The following is a 21,770-nucleotide window of genomic DNA, read 5'->3' as shown; positions in this document are numbered from 1 at the left end:
TATTCAGCGAAGTCTTGCTCCCGTCATGTTGATTTAGGGATTATGTGAAAAGTTTTAGGGAGGGACGAGGGTCAGAAAAAGGCAAAGATTTTTTACCTGAATGTCTTACTTTTTTTTTCAAATCCTTAACTTAATATATTATTTCAGGTTTCATTTTCAGATTAATTATAAAAATGAAAAAAAAGATTTATATACAAAAATAATGAAAATTATCATTCCATCATTTCATTAACATATTAAGGTTGAATGTTAGATAGTACACCATGTACACCAATGTTAAACAGAGTTGCACTAATACTATTTGATTATTTTGAGGATATTGCAAATTATTTTCTAGTAAAGGGAAGGATCTAAATATTAATAATCCTTTTAAACAAAGTTAAATGTATATTTCAAACCCCTCCAAACATCATTAATTTTCCTACAGTTTTTTACGAAGAAATGAATCAAAACAACTGTTGTAATCTGGCGTCTGGAACCTCCACCTTTGCCTCATATTAACAGGCATGGCAGAGAGGTGGACAGAGTTTGAGTGTAGCATGAGATGGAAGGTGAACTGGGCCACATATGGTGCACAGGCTGTGGATATACAGGTAGCAAGAATGTGTAGAGAAGCAGGTGTTCTCCCAACTTTTGCCCTTGATACTGAAGCAAACACATCATCAAGGCAGTAAAAAGACAGAGAGAGATACAGGAGGAAGATGAGTAGAAAAAGAAGAAGAAAGAAAGAAACTATCAGTGGGAAGCAAAGTGAGAATCGGCTTCTCCTGTGTTCGTGCATCTGGAAGCAGTTCTCACTTGTTTTGAACTTCTCTTTTCCTCTATCAGGTTTTAACTCACCCAGAGGCGTCCGACGGTGTCCGTCTGCGCTTGGTACTAAGTTGTAGTTGTAAAAAACAACTGTTGTGTAGTTTTGGATCATAGGTCACCAAAACAAACGTTATGAAATGGTAACCAACCCTGTAAATATTATATTTAATATCTGAGCAGAATGTAAATAAAACCTGTGTTCATTACACAGTATATTAGGGCATATTATAAAATTAATGGTTATTATATATAGTAGAAAATATCAAATTACGCTGTATATTATAACAATGATTTCATCAATGCCATGTCTTTTTTTCCTTGGACAGCAGCACATACATTGTATTGTATGTATGTGCTGCTGTTCATCTCGTGGTGCGATGCTGCCCTCTACAAGAAATAAGGAGAATGAAACATTAACTTCTGGGGGAGTTAAAATTTATTATTACTATATAGAGTACATACATACATATTTCTATGCCATTAAAAGAGGTTAACAATTACTTCTTTCATATAAGTTAATGTATTAATTTGCTCTTTGACACGATGGTTTATCGTAGTAATTGATATTACTGTAAACTTGGTTTTAAATTAAATTAGTTCATATACATTGCCATACATGAATACAGACAGTGTGGCCATTATAAGTGATTTCACGTCAGGGGTTATAGATCACAATTCATGTCTTGTTTAATATTATTATCATCACCTAACGATCTTAAATGTCCTATCACCTCACCTGGTATATGGCTGAAACTTTGTAGTAAATTTAAAGACTGACAACAGGAAAAATGCAACTGTCTGAAAAGGTGTAGAAATGTGAGAACAAGGCAGTTTGTGAGCTGTGATTAAAAATAGCTATGAACAGTTAAAATCCCACATCGCATCTTAGGGACGTGACTAGAAAAAAGTCATCCTGTTTACTTTAAGCCTTCATTCTTTTGTTAGTAGGGTAATAACATCCTCCTGTATAATCAATCCTCTGGTGTATTCACATTTCAGAGCTCAAATGCGATAATTCGGCACTTATGTGTTGAGTGTTGCAGCAGAAAGGAAATTGCATCGCTATAATTTCATGAAAGGCATCTCTGAGTTGATGATGATGACGGATGATAGAGATGAATAAAGTGACAAACATAAAGTAAGCGGCTGCATATTGAATGTTGAGCAGCAGCAGCCTCTTCATGTTCAAAGCTTTGGGATAAGCTTGAAATGGTGGATTGATATTTGAAATACAAAGACTATAAAGCTGCTGATTGTGAATAAAGGACTTCTTTTTGGATAAATACGTTAGCATAAAGCTCAGCTGCACAAGTTCCACGTAAGTTGCACAGAACTGCCATAATATTGTAAAACAGATAACGACAACTGTAAAGAAATGTCCACTGGTTCTTGGTAAAACTGTGTTAAACACGGTATAATATATTAATGAGTAGGTTTTTGGTCCGTGCTGCAAAGACAACTGATTGTCTGTAACAGAGAAGGGAGAGAAGGAAATGGATGTAAGTAAGATAGAAAGTGGTCCTCGAGGTGAATGAGTGAAACTGCTAAAAGTAATAAAAGGAAGAGGAGTGAGGAGGAAGAATGAGTGGGTGCAGAGGTTTAATAAAGGCCTGTAGGAGGAAAGTGAGAAGAGTTTAGTGTAGGATCTCGATGAGGAGGCGTTTGAAATCTCCACCGCACTCTGAATCCAGGGCGTCTTTCAGGGTAACATCGTACTTCTCCAGGTACATGTCCTTAACTGTCTCCAGGTCGATCTGTGGGTGAACGACACAACACTGCTGTCACCACAAAACACCCTGCTTTGTCTATTTGTCTATTTCTTTGTCTGTTGGTGATCTGGAGTTAAACACCACGATTACTGGTCAGTTACACACACACACACACACACACACACACACTTACCTCAGAACGGCCTACAATGATGCGAATGAGTGTGTCCTCGTCAGTGCCCAGTCCCTTCATGGCAGCATTAAGGCGTCGGGCAAAATACAGCTGTGGGTTCTTGGCGCACCTTACTATAAATCACACACACACACACACACACACACACACATACACACACACACACACACACACACAGAGTCTGAATGTGTTATGACAGGAACGGATAATTGATCTGATCAGTTCATTGGCTTGTTTCATCTTACCCAGAGTAATGTAGCAGTCCTTCAGGGTTCCTGTGGCCTCAGAGTCAATGGTGTCCAGAATGTCTGTCCCTGAAAGCTGAAATGACAAAAAAAACAACAACATTATATTAAAAACACACACAAAAATATTGCTTTAAAAGCAACCTTTTCTTGCACGACTGAGTTCAGTACTTACAGACTCATAGAACTTAAAGGTGGCCTGAAGCTGCATGTAGTTCCTGTGAGTCAAGATGAAGGTAAAGGTCGACTCGTCTGTGCCAAACCTTCCTTCTCCCGCCTGACAGGTACACAAAGAGGAAATAATGTGCAAGCGTCTGGGAATATTTGTCTTAAAGTCAGATGCTTCTACTTCATTTAAATCCTCAACATGAACCAGTTGAAACTATTATGTTTTGGCTCATTTGATCAGAGGGACAAGTGCAGTTTTTCATTTAAAGGATATTTCTCTCATCATCATTTCTCAGTTCATTCCTGTCAGTAATGATACGACTGTAATAAAGTTAAATAATAAGATGTTAAAGCACAACAAATAGAAATTATAGCGAATAATATGCCTGAACTCATAACTAAGCTGTACTTTTATGAAGTGGCTTATAAGAATGACTATGAAACCATATGATACAGTAACAAGACTAAGAGTCTCCAGCCACGTTAGCACCTCTTTCAGGCTACAGCCGACTTAGTCACAGACAGTGTTGCTTTGAGCTAAAACGCTAACATCATTACTGTTCACCATGTTCACTGTCTTAGTTTAGCATGTTAGCATGCTAATGATCGCTAATTAGCACTAAACACAAAGTACAGCTGAGGCAGATGGAAATGTTTTTAGCTTGCAAGTAGGTCATAATCCAAAGTATTGAACAAACCTAAATTTTGACCTGATGATGTAACGTTAAGGGGTGACCAAGGTTTTTCAAATGTATTCTGTAGGGAACACGATTATCTGCACAAAATTTCATGGAAATCCATCCAACAGTTGCTGAGACAGTTCACTAAAAAAAAAAGCACAAATTTGAACCCTGGTGGAAAAACCAAAATGACTTGGATTTATACTGAGAGACAAAAAAATCTGCACAAAATTTTATGACAATTCATCCATTTATTGTCAAGATATTTTAGTCTGGAGGAAAATGGGAGACTGTCCAACAAACAGACCTAGACTGCCATTCTCTGAACTATTGCACTAGCATGGCTAGGAATATTTGCTAATTGTGCCCTTTTAACAGTATGTAAATTAGAGAATTCACTGATAGAGAAGCAAACGCTGTGACATTACTATCTCTGCATACTTTTGTGTTTGTACAATAACACTGTGAAGCTGCAAATGTAAGGCTTCTGACCTCAGTTGTGAATTTCCACACAGATTCCACAGTACTGGACAAGAACATAAGCCCCAGCACCACAAGAACAAGCTTTGATTTAATAAACTCTGTACTTGTGAGATTTTACAAGTCATTGTGGGCTCACATTCACCGACATCTACATCTACGATCATGTTACCCTGCAAACATCAGTGGGATTTAAAGGGGAAACTATGAACAAGGGCTCAGATTTCATTTGAGAATGTACCTCAAACAAAGATGTGGCATCCTGTTCGGCTAAACCCTCATCCACCTCATAGCCTTCATCCCTGCTCGCCTGTAGAAAAAAGAGGGATACAGGAGAGAGATATGGAGGAGGTTTAAGAGGATGGATACACATGAGATGATGCATGTAGAAAGAGTGTGAGGGAAAAGATTTAGTGTGTGAAGCAAAGGTCAAAGAGATAGATTACAAAAATAATCTCAGGCGTTTAATGGGATAACAATCATCTGCTCCACATTAATGGGAAATATTTGAAAGCCATTGAAGTGGCAGCTCTTTGGATAGACGTCGCTGTACAACATGAGTCACACTGTGTTTGTCTGTTCTTTCTGCAGGAAGGAAAAGAGAGGGGAAGCAGAGAAGGGTGGGGGCGCTGGATGGCAGAGGGGCCAAAGCATGCCAAACAATGATGTGATGTGTGTCGAATGTCTTGGTGGGCGAATCCCAGCATGAAGAACAATTCTGAAAAGCATTATCAAATGATGAAAAGTACCATTCAGCTTCTTTAAGAATGGCTGGATTTATAGCTACAACTGTCCCCTTGAAGAGGCACATATGTTCCTTGGTTAATAAAAAACCTCAAAGAGTCAGTGTTTACCTGCAGCAGTGAGATCAGCAGGTTCCTCACATCTCCACTGGTATCGTCCTCAATGTCTGCGTCCAGGTCACGGTCATGCACTGTAGGTCAGAGCCACTTTTATACATTCAAAGTAATCTCCCACATTTGGTAAGGAGTGAAATGTGAGAACTCAGTGTTTGTGGCCAGAAAGTGAGGAAACCATGGCTCACTTCACAGTGAGTCATTCTCAAGAGTAAAACACCCAAAACCTTAAGACAAATATAACAGTACTTAGCTGGGTTGGTTAAATGACCACAGTTTCCAGTATGAGAGAGAAACATCGGATTGAAAGCTTTGTATGCATGACTCAGCGTGGAGGAAAACTCACCCTGGACATATGCCTCCTTGTAGCTCACAATGTCCTGTTGGGAAAAGGAAGATGAGACTCTGTCAGCCACTAACACTAAAACTAATCAATATTTCTTTTACATCAAATTAGGTTGAATGGATTAAATGACTATGAGTGATTTTGGCTAGCTCATACTAACAAACCCACTGAGTGTTTTTATAAATAATACATTGGCTGACATAGGAACTCATACCCTGAAAATTAATATAAAATACATAAAATGATTAAAATAAATAAGTAGAGAGACACTTTTCTCAGAGGGAGGCATTTGCAGCATAGCAGTGTCAGTTATAGAGCGATATAACAATGACATTTTGTTATAACCCATCTCACTTAGTTAAACACCTCAGTCTATGTAACAAGTCCACCTTTCTATTAAAGCCTCCATTTTCAGCTGTAGACTTGCAGTCATTTGCTCCATTATATAGACCTGCTCCAGTCTTTGCATCCACTGAATAATGGTTGGTGGCTTTGGATCTTTCCACAATTAATCGTTTCTTGGCAATCAGTATAAGTATCCATTGAGCGTTTTAGCGACTTTTAGCTAATTGTTTTGGTTTTACATCCCACAAATTTTCCCAAAAGTTTCGGTTCAGCCTCATTGATCTTATGTTGTTTTCAGCGTTAAAAGCTCTAATAACCCGCCGCACCAAACTGCAGGAAGACAAAGTCAGCAACTAGCTGATGAAAATACTGGAGCAGTTGGAGAGCCAAATGCTCCTTCCCCTCAGGAATTGAAGGGAATGATTATGTTCTTATATTAGTCTGGTGGCCAGAAACACGACTCTAAATGAATGCTCATGTTGTTGCATGTCTGCTGAATGTGTAGATCAGCACGTTTGCTCTAACCAGATCACATTTATGAGGTGATAGTATGTCATTGTTGTGTTTATAGCTTGATTCTGCTGCAACTAAGTGGCCAATAAAACAAAAACAATAAATCAGTTAATGAAGGTTTAACATCTGTTGACCACCTGTGTTCGGGGACTGTGGGTGTGTAGGATGAGTTTATTAAAGTCAAGGGCGGAGGTTTGCATATGGACGTTAGGAACATGTCCACACCAATATTTTGGGAGGACTGAATTGTCCCTGCCAAAATTTGAGTGAATTTGTTCACACTATGTTTGAAGTGAAGTCATATTAGATCATTCCAATGTCCCTCCAAGAGGCTACGTCTACAAGACAACTGATTTTGGCATGCTAGCATTTGATTGACTGAGAGGGCGGGGACTATCTGAACTGATGTTAGCTAGCATTAACTGGCGAGCTAAACCTGGCTTCAGTTCAGTGGATATATATTTATGTAAAACACATCTACAGTATAAACCTATAATATAAGAGACATACTCAAATACATGTAGCTAGACATATATGTCAATATATTATATTTATCCAATTTCTAACAGGTTTCATGTGTAATTTTTACATATACATGCTAGCCTGTGTATACATACATGATTTTACTTCATATGTACATATATTTCATATATGGAAATTCAAAACATGTACATATATATTTAATTTGCATATTGGCACCTCTGAATGTAAATTCAGATCTTATATTTTAATAAACCGTTTGCTTGACAGCATTAAAAAGTGAATCTAGGTAGGGTTGTTGCGTCCATACCAATGTTGAGACCGAACCTACGCCCTTGATCAAAGTTAAGGTGAAGACAGAAAATAATAGACAATGAAAATAGAAAGACATTGCACAGCAACAGTATCACATATTGACAGACCTGATTGGTGGCTGTGCACAGGATCTCTACCAGCACAGCTTCATCTGTGCCCGCCCCCTTCATGGCCTTTCTCAGCTCCTTGGCAAAGTAAACATGAGGAGGGTCCAGCATGGCGATGGTGGCTTTCTCAAAACTACCTGTCAGCTCTTTCTTCAGGACCTCCTCCAACTCCTGGACCAACACAGAGGTAACATGATGCATGGTTGTCATGTGTGTATATACAGTAAAAGAGAGAGAGAGGGAGGTACTGTAGGTACTTACATCATCATATTTTTCAAAGTAAGCTTGCTTGATCTCCACACGCTGAGCTGCAGAACGATTGGCCAGGATTTGGGTGATGGCCTCTTCATCTGTGCCTAGAGAGTATACAGCGTACAGTGTACACATAAAGGCTGACTTCAGAAGCCTTGAAATATAGCAATATAGCATATGGTATTGCAATATAGCAATATTATAACAATAGCACACTTTTGCTAGACATCTAAAAGCATTTTAATGACTGGAGGCAGTCTAGGAATCCACAGGCCTTTAATAAAATGGCTGCCACACATTTCAGCTTTCAGTTTAATTCAGCCTCATGGAATATAATAGTCTTACACACAGCAATATGTATGACTACTATATGTAGTATTTCTACCTTGACCACACTCAGAGCAATAAAGAGCAATTTAAAGCACTAAAAACTTTAAAAACTTTCATTTAGCCGAGAAATATCCTAGTGCATCTGAGAATCAGCTAATTTCTTAGCATGTCAGTTTTCACTATGAATTGGGAAATAGACTTTTAAAATGTTTTGTCTGTGATATACCAGACGCTACAACTCACACTGACAGCTGCTCAAGGAGGAAGCTTTATACTGTGTATTGATGATGCCATAATGGTGTCAGGTCACCTTCTTTAAACATAAAGTGCATGTTGTGTGATACATAAGAATGTACATTTTCATCCTCTTATCAAACAATGTTGAATTCTGAAAATGATTTTTGGCTCATTGAAGCATCAAAACAAATGAACACATTCTAATATTATTTAAATGTATGAATGAAGAAAAGCAGCATCATTCCAAGCATCACACACACTTACCTAAACCTTTACAAGCTTTTCTTATAGCCTTGATATCAGCTGTGACATCAAAATCCTCATATGGGACTACGGTGGGCTGGAGAATAAAAAATGACAGGGTCATTGACAGAATATGGATCATTCATAAAATCCAAGAAAATATGTAAAAAGTATACAACAACACACGCTTTCACGGTTGTGTAGTATTACTCATATAGTCTTAGAAACTTAGAAAGTAATTCAGAATAAAAAAAAATCACAATATAAACTTCATATAAACCACTAGTGTAAAGCTACAATTTTGATGCTTCCAACTCAAGCAGATTAAAGAGTGAGGCTCTGGTATGCATTCATTATTGTGTTATACATCCAGGCGATTCTCTCCAACAGGAAAAGGGTGCAGCCTGTGTGTTGCTGAGTCATGGGGCAGCGGCGGCGGCAGCAGCAGCAGCAGCAGCAGCAGCCTGCAGCCTCCTCTCTCTCCTCGCCCACCCCTCCTTTTATACAATGCGGCCTTATTGATCAGCGTGTCTGAGAAATACCTCCTTACCGCTGCTGCTGCTGCCTCCTCGGCCTGGCAGCAACACTCCCTCTGCTCAGGTTAACTGCGCAGCTTCTGCTCCCTAACACTGACTGTTTACCAGCAGTTTGCACTAAAAGTCTTGATTCCATCAGTAAATAACGACGCTTTAACATTGTTTTTGACGCGGTGTGTCTGTGGTGCAGGTTTCTCAGTGCTGACTTTTAATGATCTTGTCCCTGTTGATGGTGACTTTTCCTGACATTTATCATATTGCATCACTGCGAACACAACATTACAACACTGTAAAAAGTACTGGATGAGTAAATCCTCCCATTGCAAGTCCCGTTACACTAAACCAGACTGTGTTATTTTAGCTGCAGAAGTTGTCAAAAATAAATAAATAAAATTAAGTTTTCTTACCTGAACGTTGCCCATGATATTCCAAACCGGCGTTTCCAGGTATGAGGTGGAAAAATGAAAGCTGTGTGTTGTGTGTTTTGGTGTTGTGTTGTGCTGAGCTGTGCCGTTCTGTGCTAGTCTGTAGTTGACTTGATGCGTGTCAGGTCGGATCGCTTGTTCCTGCAGGGACTCAGCCCTGTCCGGTGCTGCAGCGATGACGTCACCGTCGCTTTTTAATTTAGCAGGACGGAGCTGGTGCCGCTGGAGGATGTAAAAAATACTACAGTCACCAACTGTCTGTCAGACTTGTTTTAAAGATGATTTATGAACTGTTTGTTGCTACATGTGGCCAGTGATGGAATTATTTCCGTTTACTCAAGTACTGTAGCCTATTTAATTATAATTCTAAGGTACTAAATTCATTTCATGTTACTTTATACTCCTGTACAAATAAATTCACCTTCCCTTGCCTCAACCAGCTGAAAGATTAAAATGCTGATTGATGCATCACAGTAATGACAATAATGAGCAGTAAGTACTTTTAGTTTGGATGCTACACCTGTCTGTTAATACCTTTGTCCCTCTACTCAAATAAAACTATGAAAGCAAGACTTGAAATGGATATCTATCTATTTTAAAGTGAAGTGTTACTTTTATTCCTCCACCACTGTTTGTGCAGAGACAGTGTGAGCTTGAATACAGCTGCTTTTGTAAAAGTGCATCACTGAGATACTGTATGACCCTAATCCAGAATAAGTTCTACACAGATTCTTTATACATCCATCAGGTACCACATCACTGTACTGTGTTCTTAGGTCAGTAATATGTGTCTAATCTCAGGAAGTATTCAAATGTTTTGTTCAAGTAAAAGTAGCCGTCCCATGATGTTAAAACATCCCATTACTAGTACGAGTCCTACATTCATAATCCTACGTCAGTAACATTATAAAAGTATAATCAGCAAATGTATTTAAACTACCACAAGTAAACGCGTGTATGAGTTATTACTGCGTATAAACATGTAAGACGTGAAGGTGCAGCTAATTTTAACAATGTCTTCTATAAGAAGATCTTATATCTTGTTGAAAGATCTTAATCTGAAGTGAAGCATAAAATTAAAATACTCAAGTGAAGTAACTATAAATTATACTTAAGCACAGTTAGATTCCACTACTGTCTAATCTGGATATGGAGACGCCATTCGTTTGTCCAGTTTTACAGTCAGAAACTTAAAGGACAATACTTATAGACAATTGTGATCTTCGTCCTCCACTTGGTGGTACTGTTGCACAGACTGCTTGAGCATCACGTAGCTGCTACTACAGGTTTAACAGGTGTTCTGAGGTTGTAAGAAAACAGGACTAACTGTTTTGTATTGAAATTTTATTTTAAACCCTTTGACCCACTGATGGGTTGAGATTAGTCAAGATTTGTGATGTTTTGTATTTATCTGTTTGTGCTAAAGTAGAGTTGTGCTGTACACACTAGCAGGTGATCGACGTAATACGAGTCACTACTGTAAAACTCCTGAGACAAACTGAAGCCAGATCGATGACAGTGGGGTTTCATAGAAATATTTAATTCAGAGTTGAGAACAGGGTATTTACCGTATGTACATGCAACACAATATGAATGTACAATATAAATACTCCCATGTGGATGCTACAACAGTTTGTAACTTTTCGGAGCAACACTTTACGGTATAACAAGCATAAAATACATTTAGTGGGCAAGTTGCAACATTTCTTTTCAAACAGCCTTTAAAACCATCTGATAGAAAAAAAGCTTGTGAAAGTTCAATTGGTGGGGTCATGTTTATTTATCAGGCCTTTCACGTTAGAGATGCTGCTCCTGAAAGCCTGATGAGAACACGCAAAACATGTCTTGATCTTACACAGGAAGTTCTTCCCTAAAACGCCTGATAAATACACGACAACATCTGACATCTATATTTGAAAAATCCCATGTGCTCTTAAGTCCTCTTTAAGTATTTCATAGTATATGCAATGTTTTTTTTATGCCTTCTGGTGAATTTAAGTGTATCATGGCCCCGTGTGTTTTCACTGTCATGCATACACAGCTGTAATGAAGCTGAACTGACTACCGTGTGTGACTGCATTGCACTGGGTGTCAGTGGTGGGTGGCAGATCACAGGACAGAAAGGCAGGATGTTGCTGTTGTTGTTGTTGTTGTTGTTGTTGGAGATGATGTGTTAAATGGCAAATTGCTTCATTTTCTGTCTGCGAGAAAGTGGCAAAAGAAAAGCTTTGGTCATGCATAGTCGTGGATTTAGCAGTTGAATATGTGCAAACATTTGGAGGAAGGTGCATTCAAGCAGATGTAAGACGGGAAACTAAGTCATAGAAAAAATATGCATTATTCACATCATCCAGCCTCGTCAGGCCTGGTTTTGGTCCTTGAAAGACTTCACATTTTCAATGTGTGTAGAAACTGCAGCCTGTGATACAAGAGTGTGTCTTTTTTTCTCTTGTCTTTGTTTTTTCATTTTCAGATGGGACGTCCAACTATTGAGCAAACGGTAAATAAATGTCAACAGAAGGGAGAGCCTCATGGGTATTTTTGTACTGCTCAACTGTAACAGCAAGCCATTTGAAATATGTGTGTACATTATTGATAGCAATGCACATTATCTCAGAAGCATCATGTGGTACATCAGGAGACAAATACCATAGGCAACAACATCAAAACGTTCCACTGTCATATTTGAGTACAAATTAACCAATAAACATTTAGTTATTGGATGCTTGTTACAGCAGTTTGCCACATGCAATGACTTTTTTTTTTTTTTTTTTTTTAGAAAAATACATACTGTATATGGAGAACCTTTACTGAAACGTACAGTTTTCTGCATTTAGCTGTACTGAAATCCCACATTCCTCTAATCAAACAGATCATCTTCATGCCATGAATTATGGATTTGGCCTAAAGGTAAGGCATCGCAGCCGTGTCTGGGGCTTTGGTCCTGCTTCTCTAAGCTAACACACTACTTTTCCTTAGGTCTTTTTCCCTGCCTGTTTTTGTCGTCAGCATCTGATACATGAAGTATCTGCTGGCTTCCTGCGTAACGCAGAGTATCATCAGCGTCGCGGGGGAAACACACACCACTGTTCAATAAGCTCGTTAGGTGAAGCATTTACTGTGTTTGTGGACAAATGATTGTCTGATCTGCTGGTAAATATGATTCATTTACAAATCACCTTGATGTAATCCGTGTGATAAAACATACGTACAATGTAACTGACAAATGGGCAAGCAAAAGTGCAGACTAAAACTTCCTTTCAAGTGACTTCAAGGTTGCATTCACTGCAATGTAACAACGAGAAGGTCGTGTTTGGATTGCATCGATGGACAGCAGGATACGTTTTCTTTACCTCATGAAATCTTTCACAATAAGGTGACTCAGAGAAAAGCTTTCATATCAAATACAATGTTGGATCTTTATTGTTTGGGTTTCTTTGCTCTGTCCTCTGTGCTGTCGGTCTGTGAATACAAAAAAAAGTTGTTGCACCAGTTATCATGCCCTCTCACCAGAGTCTTTCTCCTCAAAGTCCCACGGGCAGACGTCGGCCATTTTTGACCCACTGATGACTGCGGGTTTGTAACTACTACTCAAAGAGCTCTCTCTCTTCCTCTCCGGTGAGAGTTTAGTTTTCTGAGCAAAGCTGGTGTGAGAGGGCTCCGTCTCCTGGGAGTAAACCTCCTGCCTCCTAATCTCCATCACCTCTGGGTCTCTGGCGGAGCTCCTCCGCCGCTCAGACGCCGGCCCGCTGCACTCCGACGACTGGCTGACCCGTCTCCTCTCTGACGGCGGCTTGCTGGAGGAGCTCCGTCTCTCTCTGCTTTTCTCCCGCCCTTTCTCCTTCTCCGCTTTGTGGTTGGACGAGCAGGAGCCTTTCCGTTTCTTCTTGTGCGTGGTGGGGCTGTTGCAGGTCTTCTCCTGTTTAGGTGAAGGTGGGCTGGTGTAATCCCAGGGGCAGATCTCGACCATCAGGGAGGGAGGCTGTAAAAGGCTCCCTGTGGACTTGGAGTGGTCTGAGTGGAGCCCCTTGGGTTTCCCATCAGTGGGTGTGACGCTTTTCTTACGCCTGATCCTGTCTGGGGAGATGGAATCTGAATCTCCTCCCAGCATGGGCTGCTCATCAAATTCCCAGGGGCACACATCCGGCTTGAGAGGCAGAGGTGACCTGGGTGGCCGAGATTTCCTCGTTTCCCTGCCTTCCTCTCTTTCTCCGCCTTTATCTTTGGAGCGGCGTCTGTTGGAAGGGGACTGCCCTGTTTTCTGCCTCTGCTGGGACCGGCTACCTTTGGTGATTCCAGAGCTGCTGCTGCCTCTCCGGCTGCCGGTGGTTTCTCCAGGAGCGATGGAAACATGTTTCTGGGTTTTGGCTTCGGAGGGCGTCTGAGGTTCTTCCAGTTCCCAGGGACAAACCTCAGACACGTCGTAAAGGTTCTTCCCCGTCTCAGAGCAAATCGACGGCTGGCTGCCACTCACCTGTTACAATAGAGCAGCAAAACAATCTAAAGTCAAGGTGCAGTTGTTGCATGTGTTGCCTGTGACATCATACAACACTTTTCAGCTTCCACTGAGCTACTAAACATTTCAGCACTAGAGCTAAAAAAAACACACAAATGCATCAATCACTTTGTATTTGGAAGGTAAAAGTGTAAAAATCACCTGTTGTTTCATGATGCCCATCTTCATTGGAGTCTTGGAGTACTCCACTGACTGGCTGATAATCATTTTTGGATAATGCTCAGGTGTCTCATCCACCTCGGACAGCATCCTCCCCTCCTGTCCCTTCAGACCCTTCTTACTGGCGTCCTCCACGCTCTGCGTCTTGCTGGTAAGGCCCGGCATCTTCTCCTTGGCGCTGGCGATCACACTCAGAGACTTCTGCATGATGGAGGTCCGCAGGTGGACGGGTTTCTTCTCGTGTGTTAAGTTATGAGCGCTGGCTGATTTCCAGAACAGGGGAACAGACTCGGTGGACTCGGCTGGCTCCAGTCTCGGTGGGGTGGCAGCTGGTTCTAGCTGCTTCTTGGCGTGTCTCCGGCCGATGAGGGAACCCAGCAGAGATCCTTCTCCGCCGCCTCCAACAGGAGTCATTTTGTCTCCTGCGGTCGAGCCGGTTTGGCTTCCAGTTTCCTCATCCTGGTCACAAACATGGTCATAGCTGAGGGACTTCTTCAAACCCATGACTTTGTTCTTCAGGGAGTCATCCCGTGGTTTGCCTGAGAGAAGGAGTATTAACAGACTGGTATAAAGTGGAGTAGTTTCACTAACTCCTCATTGACAGTCGACCAAATTACACACATTGTAAATCACGTATTTGAAATAATGTAAGAATACAACTCAAAAAATATATAACATTTTTAGACATTTCAATGTGTACGTATTATAACCTTAACGAGTTGAATATCTCTACATCCACAAAATGGATTAGCACAAAAATTTTTATCCACATCCACAGTTCCCAGACGATTTGGTCTGAGCTGTTTTTTTTTGTTTTATTACAAAAGCATTTCTACAGCTTAATTCTCCATTTTAAACAGACAAAACCAATCACACTACACCTTGAACACAAACTGTATCTTTGCAGATTAGCAACAATGACAGATTTTGTGAAGTTTCTAAACATTTAGGCAGTTTTTATGGATGCAGACAGTTTAAAACCCTCCAGGCTCAGAGTCATCTAACAGCTCTGTCACGTTCTTCATTTCAAAGGTGAAACTCTGTGATAGGTTCTCTTAATTTCCACGCTGCCGTTATCACCCTGCCTGAACTAAATCGGTGGAACCAGGGACTTACCCTGATGACTCGGTTCAAACGGGTTCCTCTTCAAGGTGCTGCGGTTGCTGCCGTGTTCGCTGCCGTCCTCACGACTGCACTGCCGGTGTATGTGCATCGTCTCGGGGATCTCTGTTATTCGTTTCATCAGGGAGCGGCCCAGGCCTTTCTTGGAGTTGCGCTTCTTTTGGAGATGAGGGTTATTGGCGAGCATCTTCTTACGTTTGTAGACTTCCAGCTGGGCGTACAGCTTCTTCAACTCATCCTGGAGAAGGAAGAAGACTCTATTGAATAACTACGATGCTGCTATGTAACTGTTTGATTCATAGTTTGATGGTCAACTTTTAGGTATGAATAACTCACATTAACTCACATAGGAATTACCGTGCCTTTGTGGTATAGGTGGTTACTCAAAACTGTATTTCTGAATTGTTCTGTTCTGAAACAGACAGCCTGAGCAATTTCCAATAGTTTGTCAAGCGTGTAATAGCTTGGTCTACCATCACAGAAAAATCATCATTATTAATCAAACATTTTACCATTGTTATGAACATGTGGCGTCAAGAATCAACTAATAATTGTTCCACTGAAGAATGAGACATTTTTGTAGAGTCAAAAAAAAAATGTTCTTTTAAGCTTTAATATGAAAATAAGGTATTTTTATTATTGTATCCTCATGAAATATATACGCATACTGCTGTTCAAAATACTGTAGATCCCTATGCACTGTTACTGGTCTATAGGGATCTGTCTGTGACACTGTCTTTGTGTAAATAGCATGAAGAAACGTTAAGTTATGTTTAGTTTTGTCTGTCTCGTGACTTCTTGTTTTATTTTGAAAACCTAACTCTCCTCTCGTTTCAGGTAACTTCCTCCTTTCCCTTGTGTGATTGTTTGCCCCGCCCTGATTGTTTCCACCTGTTTCCCATTAGCTTGTGTGTGTGTATATAGTCTGCGTTTCCCTTTGTCCTGTGCCAGCTCGTCTTGTCGTGTCGTCAGAGAACTGCGCCGGCCACGTTATCCCAAGTCAGGTTTTGAATTCTGTGTTATGTTTTTGCCATAGTCTTGCTTTACATTGTTTTGATACTTAGTCTTTGCCTTTGTCCTGAATCTTTGTTGTTTTTCCTCTAAGTGATTTTTATTTGGGTCCTTTTGTTATTAAAATATTGTTAATTGGTACTTTGTCTCAGAGTCGTGCATTTGGGTTCAAGTCCTAGTTCAGTTGTGACACAGGGGACAGCAGGAATGAAAAATAGATGTTTGGACTAAAACGGGCTTAATATCTTGCTATGACTCTAAATGCTACTTCACCCGTATGTCCTCAGGGTCCAAGCTGTGCTCGCTCCAGGCCGAGGTGATGCTGTTGTTGAGGTAAGAGCCAGATCTTCCCATGTCCAACTCCTCCTCATAGGCCTCCGTGGCAATATCGTCCCTGGCCTGGGTCCCTTTGGACAGGAACTAAGACAGATGGAGAGCAAGGTTTAAGAATGGCATCAATGACCCTGCAGGGAGGCTGAAGAAAGATACACAATTGGAAATCGTAGTTTCTCAAGCAGTATGATCTCTGGCCTACAGGAAGCTTTATTTCTTTAGAGGAAATAAAGAAAGAAACATTAGACATATTGAACTGACAGAATGAAAATGGAGTAAAGGAGCTGTTTAAGGTGGGCTGGAGGTGAACAACTGCAAAATATTTTACTGATGTAGATTTTATGTCATAATCTATGTCAAAATGACTTTCCTGTTGTTAAACTTTAATGACTTGTTTTTTTTTTTTTTTGTTTTTTTTTAAACCAAACAATATTAACAGAGATTCATATGATCTATGAAATGGCCAAAATTAATGATTGTTGCATCCAGTAATTACCAATAAATTTCAAGTTTCAAGCCTTTTCCCAACTGGTGGCAGGTAAATGTAAATGCAAATGTAAGATGAGGAAAACCTAAAACCAAGGTATTCAACTAGGTAAAAGTTGAGTTTAGTAAAACATTTAAATATAAGTTACTAAAGTTAGTTTCAATGCTACTTTCAATTCTTTAAAAAAATATATATTTTATTCTATGGAACTATGCAAATTGTGAATAACAAATTCAAATTTATGCATTTCAGTGTTTGCTGGCACTAATCTCCTCCTCACTTGGATTCCTTTGCACAGAAACAAAAGGTGAGACGAGGTCACATTATTACAAAGATACAATAAACTGAGAAGAAAAGAGCAATGTTATTTTGACTTGATTTCCATGGCCAAATTATTTAGCTTTGCTTGAATAACAAATGTAGGAACAAAAGAGAGAGCAGATATTTAATGCAGATTCAGGAACAGACACTGGGTGAGATTAGCATCCTCCTATTATGCTTAATTATCCCAGTGTACTCAACTGACTTGCACTTCTGAGGTGCCTAATTAAGAAAGAATGAAAGAACGGAGAACACTGATGGTGTATTGCATTTCTCGCACAGCAGGAGAATTAAATGTTTTCCATCAGACTTGAGAGATTGCACATAAAGACGCCTGCGGGAGTGCTCAGCTAAATTAAAATAACCACTAACGCAGTTTGAATGAGTTTAAGGTAATGGTAGCAAATGTGGCTGTGTATGACTGTGTTCCAGATCGCTAATATCAAATGAACTTAAGATGATTAATGAACGTGTGTGTGTGTATATATAAGCTACAGTACAACAGTGGCCTTCAAGAAAATTCTCTGTGCTGAATATAATCTCCATTACAACCAAGGATTTTCTAAGAAATTATAAGAAAGAAAAGTGAGATCTCATCCCTGCAGCACTTTCTATGTAAGCTGCTCTCCTCTATAGATCAGTTGTTTCCCGATCATTTATTGTAGGTACCTCAACTCTATGGAATAATTGTAGTTAAATTCTGACGCATCTTACCACTTTTTGTCAGCACATAGGTTATAATTTCATCACCACTCACTGAGTAATTTAACTTGAATAAACTAAAATCTGTTTTGTGCTCAGTGAATGTATTAGCATTTTTGCCATTACCCATATAATGCACAATAATAACCCGTTTCACTCAGTTTTTATTCATTTGCCTTCTCTACAATTCCCTTCTCTGTGCACTTTCCGACCCATGGACACTCGGTCACAGTGAGCTTGTATATGGATATGAATCTCAAAAAATGTAAATGTGAAGCTAAAATGCAAATAAATGTACTACTGCATAAAATAGATATTTGTTTTCCCACATTAAATAATGCTTTATGTGACCATAATTTCTCTAAAAGTATAATTTATGCAATAGCAAAAAATTCAGAATTTAGGCACAAATATAGTTGCATAAAAACTTGAGGACATTAATGTATTTATTGATTTTAACAAAGAATTTGGTGGTCTCTTCAGTAGTGTCAAGTAATAAATATATATGTGTGTGTGTGTGTGTGTGTGTGTGTGTGTGTATATATATATATATACACACACACATATATAGTAGAAGATGAAAATATACCCATAAAACAATGTAAACTGGAAGGCTGGAAACCAGTGCTTTATAACCTTATCATTATTTTATGTTTTATGCAGAATCTTAATCTGTAGAATAACCAGTAACTCAGATAAATGTAGTGGAGTTGAAAGTAGCAGAAAATGGAAATATTTAAGTACAGATGTCTCAGAAATGTACTCCTACAGTACTTGGGCTTGGTTATTTTTCCACCACTGCTCTAAAAAGTATAATTTTTGCTCTTGAAAATCTTTTTTTTTCCTGCAGTCAAAATGTTCTGTTGCACAAATACACTTTCATAGAATTTGGGGTCATGAATAAATGTAAGTTTTTAACATTTTTGAATTTGCTTCTGTTTTTAACTAACAGCCCAGAAAAGAGCCGAAATGGTTCGTGAGCTCCAGGTACAAAGTGTTACCTTTGGAACAAGCAGCAGGCCCAGAGTCACAGTCACAGTCAGATGAGTGTGAGCAAAGAACAACATGAGCATCCAGTCAGGGTGAAGTCCCGGCACCAGAGAAAACCTGCAGGAGAAACATCAACAGGACAGAGTCTGTTCATTCACCAGCACTTTATCAAAATATACTGTATATTTGAAAGCCAGCCGAACTGAGCACTTGTTGTTTGTGAAACATGCTCAGTCACACATACACACCCCGACATTAAAAGCAGCCTTTAGTGAATCTCTGGGTGAGAACAGAATGAAATGTACCACAAACCCTGAGGCGTAAAAATAAAACTAACTGTAAACAGAGGCTGTGTGAAAATTATAAAAGAAGCAATTTATTGGAACCAGTTCTCTCCTTTTTGAGAGGCACTCTGTAGAGGTTATGAAAAATGTGTTCACTTTAACTTGGTTTTTAGGGTAGTGCAGTTATTTTGTGCTGAGGCTAGATGCATTTTGAATGCCTGATGTTGTAGAGCCTCAGGTAGCTGCCAAAATACACACCTGAGAATACCAGACATGCTAGCGGCTAATATAGTTCAACAGATAGATATTTTACTTTGTGTTTAATGCTAATTAGCAAATGTTAGCATGCTTATACTCAAAACTAAAATGCTGAACACGGTTAGCGTTATCGTTGTGAACATGTTAGCATACTGACGTAGCATTCAGCCTAAAGTACATATGGTGCCTAAATACAGCCTCATAGCTGCTAGCATGGCTGTAGACTCCTCTCTGTTATTCTCTACTGTCTCTTCCTCATTGATGCAAAATGTTAAACAGTGTTATTCATCACCCAAACCCTTTGTCTGTGTTTCTTCAATGATTTTCCTTTAGTACAAAAAAGTGCAGTGAAGTGCAGTATAACTCTGTGATATGATGCCTCTTTTGTCCCCAGGTATCCATGCTGTAAAAAACACACAGACAAAAACAAACCTATACAAGCTAATGTAGACTGTTTAGGATTCACATGGTCTGTAATACTTGGCGTTAGCATTTAGCTTCTTGTTTACAGAGAGATATTGACAGCTTATATGTTTAACAGAGGCTGCAATATGTTTTCACAGCTGGTTTCACCATTTCAAATGATATTATGTATTTCTGTGTCTGGGTTGGTAGTATATCAAATGTATCCTATCGCTAAGATTTCTCACGTTGCTCTTCTTCTACGTTCTCAGCTCAACGGGTTTGGCTCCCAGTCAACGCTAAAAATGTCTGTGTGATGGCATGCATGTGTCTGGACTGCTTAGACAGGAAAAGTATGATATGGATTTAGTGACCAAATATACTGCACCTAAACTTAACTGTACATCTCATTAAAGAGTATTACAGACTTTATGTAGACAGATGTGATTTTGTAAATCCTTGCTCCCCCTCACTACCTGCTCTTCCTAATTACTTCGTTTTTTAAAGCTCAGCATGGTCAGGCTCCTGATTATATGTCTGGTATGTTAAGTCCTGTCAGTCTTATCACTGCTTGAGGTTCTCTCTTACAGGACAAAGTACATTTGTCACATAGGTTTTTGAAAAGTTTTTATAAATGTTTACAGAACAGAAGAGAAATATATTGTTTTCTATCACCATCAGCAAAACACCAGGGCAAATTATTTCCCACAAACGAATTGTGCCCCATTTCTGTCACCACTACCTCAATTCAGATGTGTGCAGTTTGTCAAAGCTCACAGCAGAGATTTCGGTCTCTTTTAAAGACTTCATGTCATCATTACTATTATTGTAGCTGTTGTAAATCATAGCTGGTATTTTACCCATGAGCACTGGAACAGGTAATTGCTCCAATTATTGCTGGAGAAGGTGAAACAGTACAGAAAAACTGAAATGGGCTCTAACAAGTATAGCTGCATTTTGGCATCAATTCTCCACAGCCAATCAAAGCCACATACTATGACAGACAGATCAATGCAATTATGTAGGAGGTATTGAGCTAAGAGTATTGTGTACTTTGTGCAAAGTGTGCGTGTGAGAGAGTGAGTTGTGAGTGTGAATTGTTTCCCATCATTCATCAGAGATCCGCCAAGGTGGCTCAGAGGTCGTTGGCCCTTTACTCCTATTAAACAAGTTCATATTCATAATTCATTAGACATCCAAGAGAAAAGGGTGTGTGTGTGTGTGTGTGTGTGTGTGTGTGTGTGTGTGTGTGTGTGTGTGTGTGTGTGTGTGTGCGCGCATGTGTGTTTTTATCATCCCTTCCCCTCCACACAAATACACATCACATTCTGCACCAGTCCACCCTTATCTCTAGACCGCAGCAGCAGTCTGACTCTGTCAGCTCCCAAAAAGAAAAACACTCTAATGTTTTATTCCCCAGCAAGCAAGAACAGTTTGATTTATAACACTTTCACACTGATGATGAAGGTGTACCCACTGGACTTTTTGGTTTCTTAACAGATTAAAAGGATGTGATCTTTTCCTTTTTATCCCACTGAGCACAATAGACGTCTGAATAAATGAAAGAATATTCAATCAGGAACAGTTTTATCGGGAGTGTGACAAATGGGACTTTTTGCCTGAGGCTCCTGCAGGCGCTCCATAAAAATCACCTGACCACTTTTATTTCCCCTGCAACAGGACTGACAAAGTATTCTGCGGTTCAGGAGTCCTGTAAAAGTCTGACTATTACTATGCGCCATTTTACAATGTAGTTTCCTTTTCAACTCAGATAGTCAAAACCCATATAATCAACACAGGCACATAAAACCAGCTTGTTTGAGATACAGTGTAAGGTCCCAAGAGTCAAACAAGAATGCATAGTAAGTGAGTCAGAATTTACTAAATCAAGCGTTGGTTGCTAGGTAACAGACC

At 39.6% G+C, this 21,770-nt stretch overlaps 2 protein-coding genes across 2 annotated transcripts in view; both read right to left on the bottom strand.

Annotated features, from left to right (window-relative positions):
* Window positions 1–1,236: 1,236 nt before the first annotated feature.
* On the bottom strand, window positions 1,237–9,420 carry LOC111228862 (annexin A13-like). Its single transcript, XM_022754961.1, has 11 exons — window positions 9,254–9,420; window positions 8,332–8,407; window positions 7,510–7,604; window positions 7,249–7,419; window positions 5,489–5,522; window positions 5,140–5,219; window positions 4,527–4,595; window positions 3,133–3,234; window positions 2,958–3,033; window positions 2,713–2,825; window positions 1,237–2,564 (listed from the first exon to the last, which is right to left on the bottom strand). Exons 1-11 carry the CDS (start codon window positions 9,266–9,268, stop codon window positions 2,445–2,447), a joined length of 951 nt encoding a protein of 316 aa, XP_022610682.1. The 5' UTR covers window positions 9,269–9,420; the 3' UTR covers window positions 1,237–2,444.
* Window positions 9,421–12,767: 3,347 nt separating this feature from the next.
* Window positions 12,768–21,770, bottom strand: part of LOC111228893 (probable G-protein coupled receptor 158) — a 59,403-nt gene continuing 50,400 nt past the window's right edge. The window contains exons 9-13 of the mRNA XM_022755004.1: window positions 18,924–19,029; window positions 16,353–16,499; window positions 15,063–15,306; window positions 13,929–14,485; window positions 12,768–13,745 (exon numbers count right to left, since the gene is read on the bottom strand). Of these exons, the coding sequence (XP_022610725.1) occupies window positions 12,768–13,745; window positions 13,929–14,485; window positions 15,063–15,306; window positions 16,353–16,499; window positions 18,924–19,029 (2,032 nt within the window). The remainder of the gene's footprint in view (window positions 13,746–13,928; window positions 14,486–15,062; window positions 15,307–16,352; window positions 16,500–18,923; window positions 19,030–21,770) is intronic.

This window comes from Seriola dumerili, unplaced genomic scaffold (assembly GCF_002260705.1).
Source record: "Seriola dumerili isolate Sdu_G_001 unplaced genomic scaffold, Sdu_1.0 BDQW01000226.1, whole genome shotgun sequence".
NCBI classification, from domain to species: Eukaryota; Metazoa; Chordata; class Actinopteri; order Carangiformes; family Carangidae; genus Seriola; species Seriola dumerili.
The sequence above is the reverse complement of the archived record's forward strand: the minus strand, read 5'-3'. Positions and strand labels throughout refer to the sequence as shown.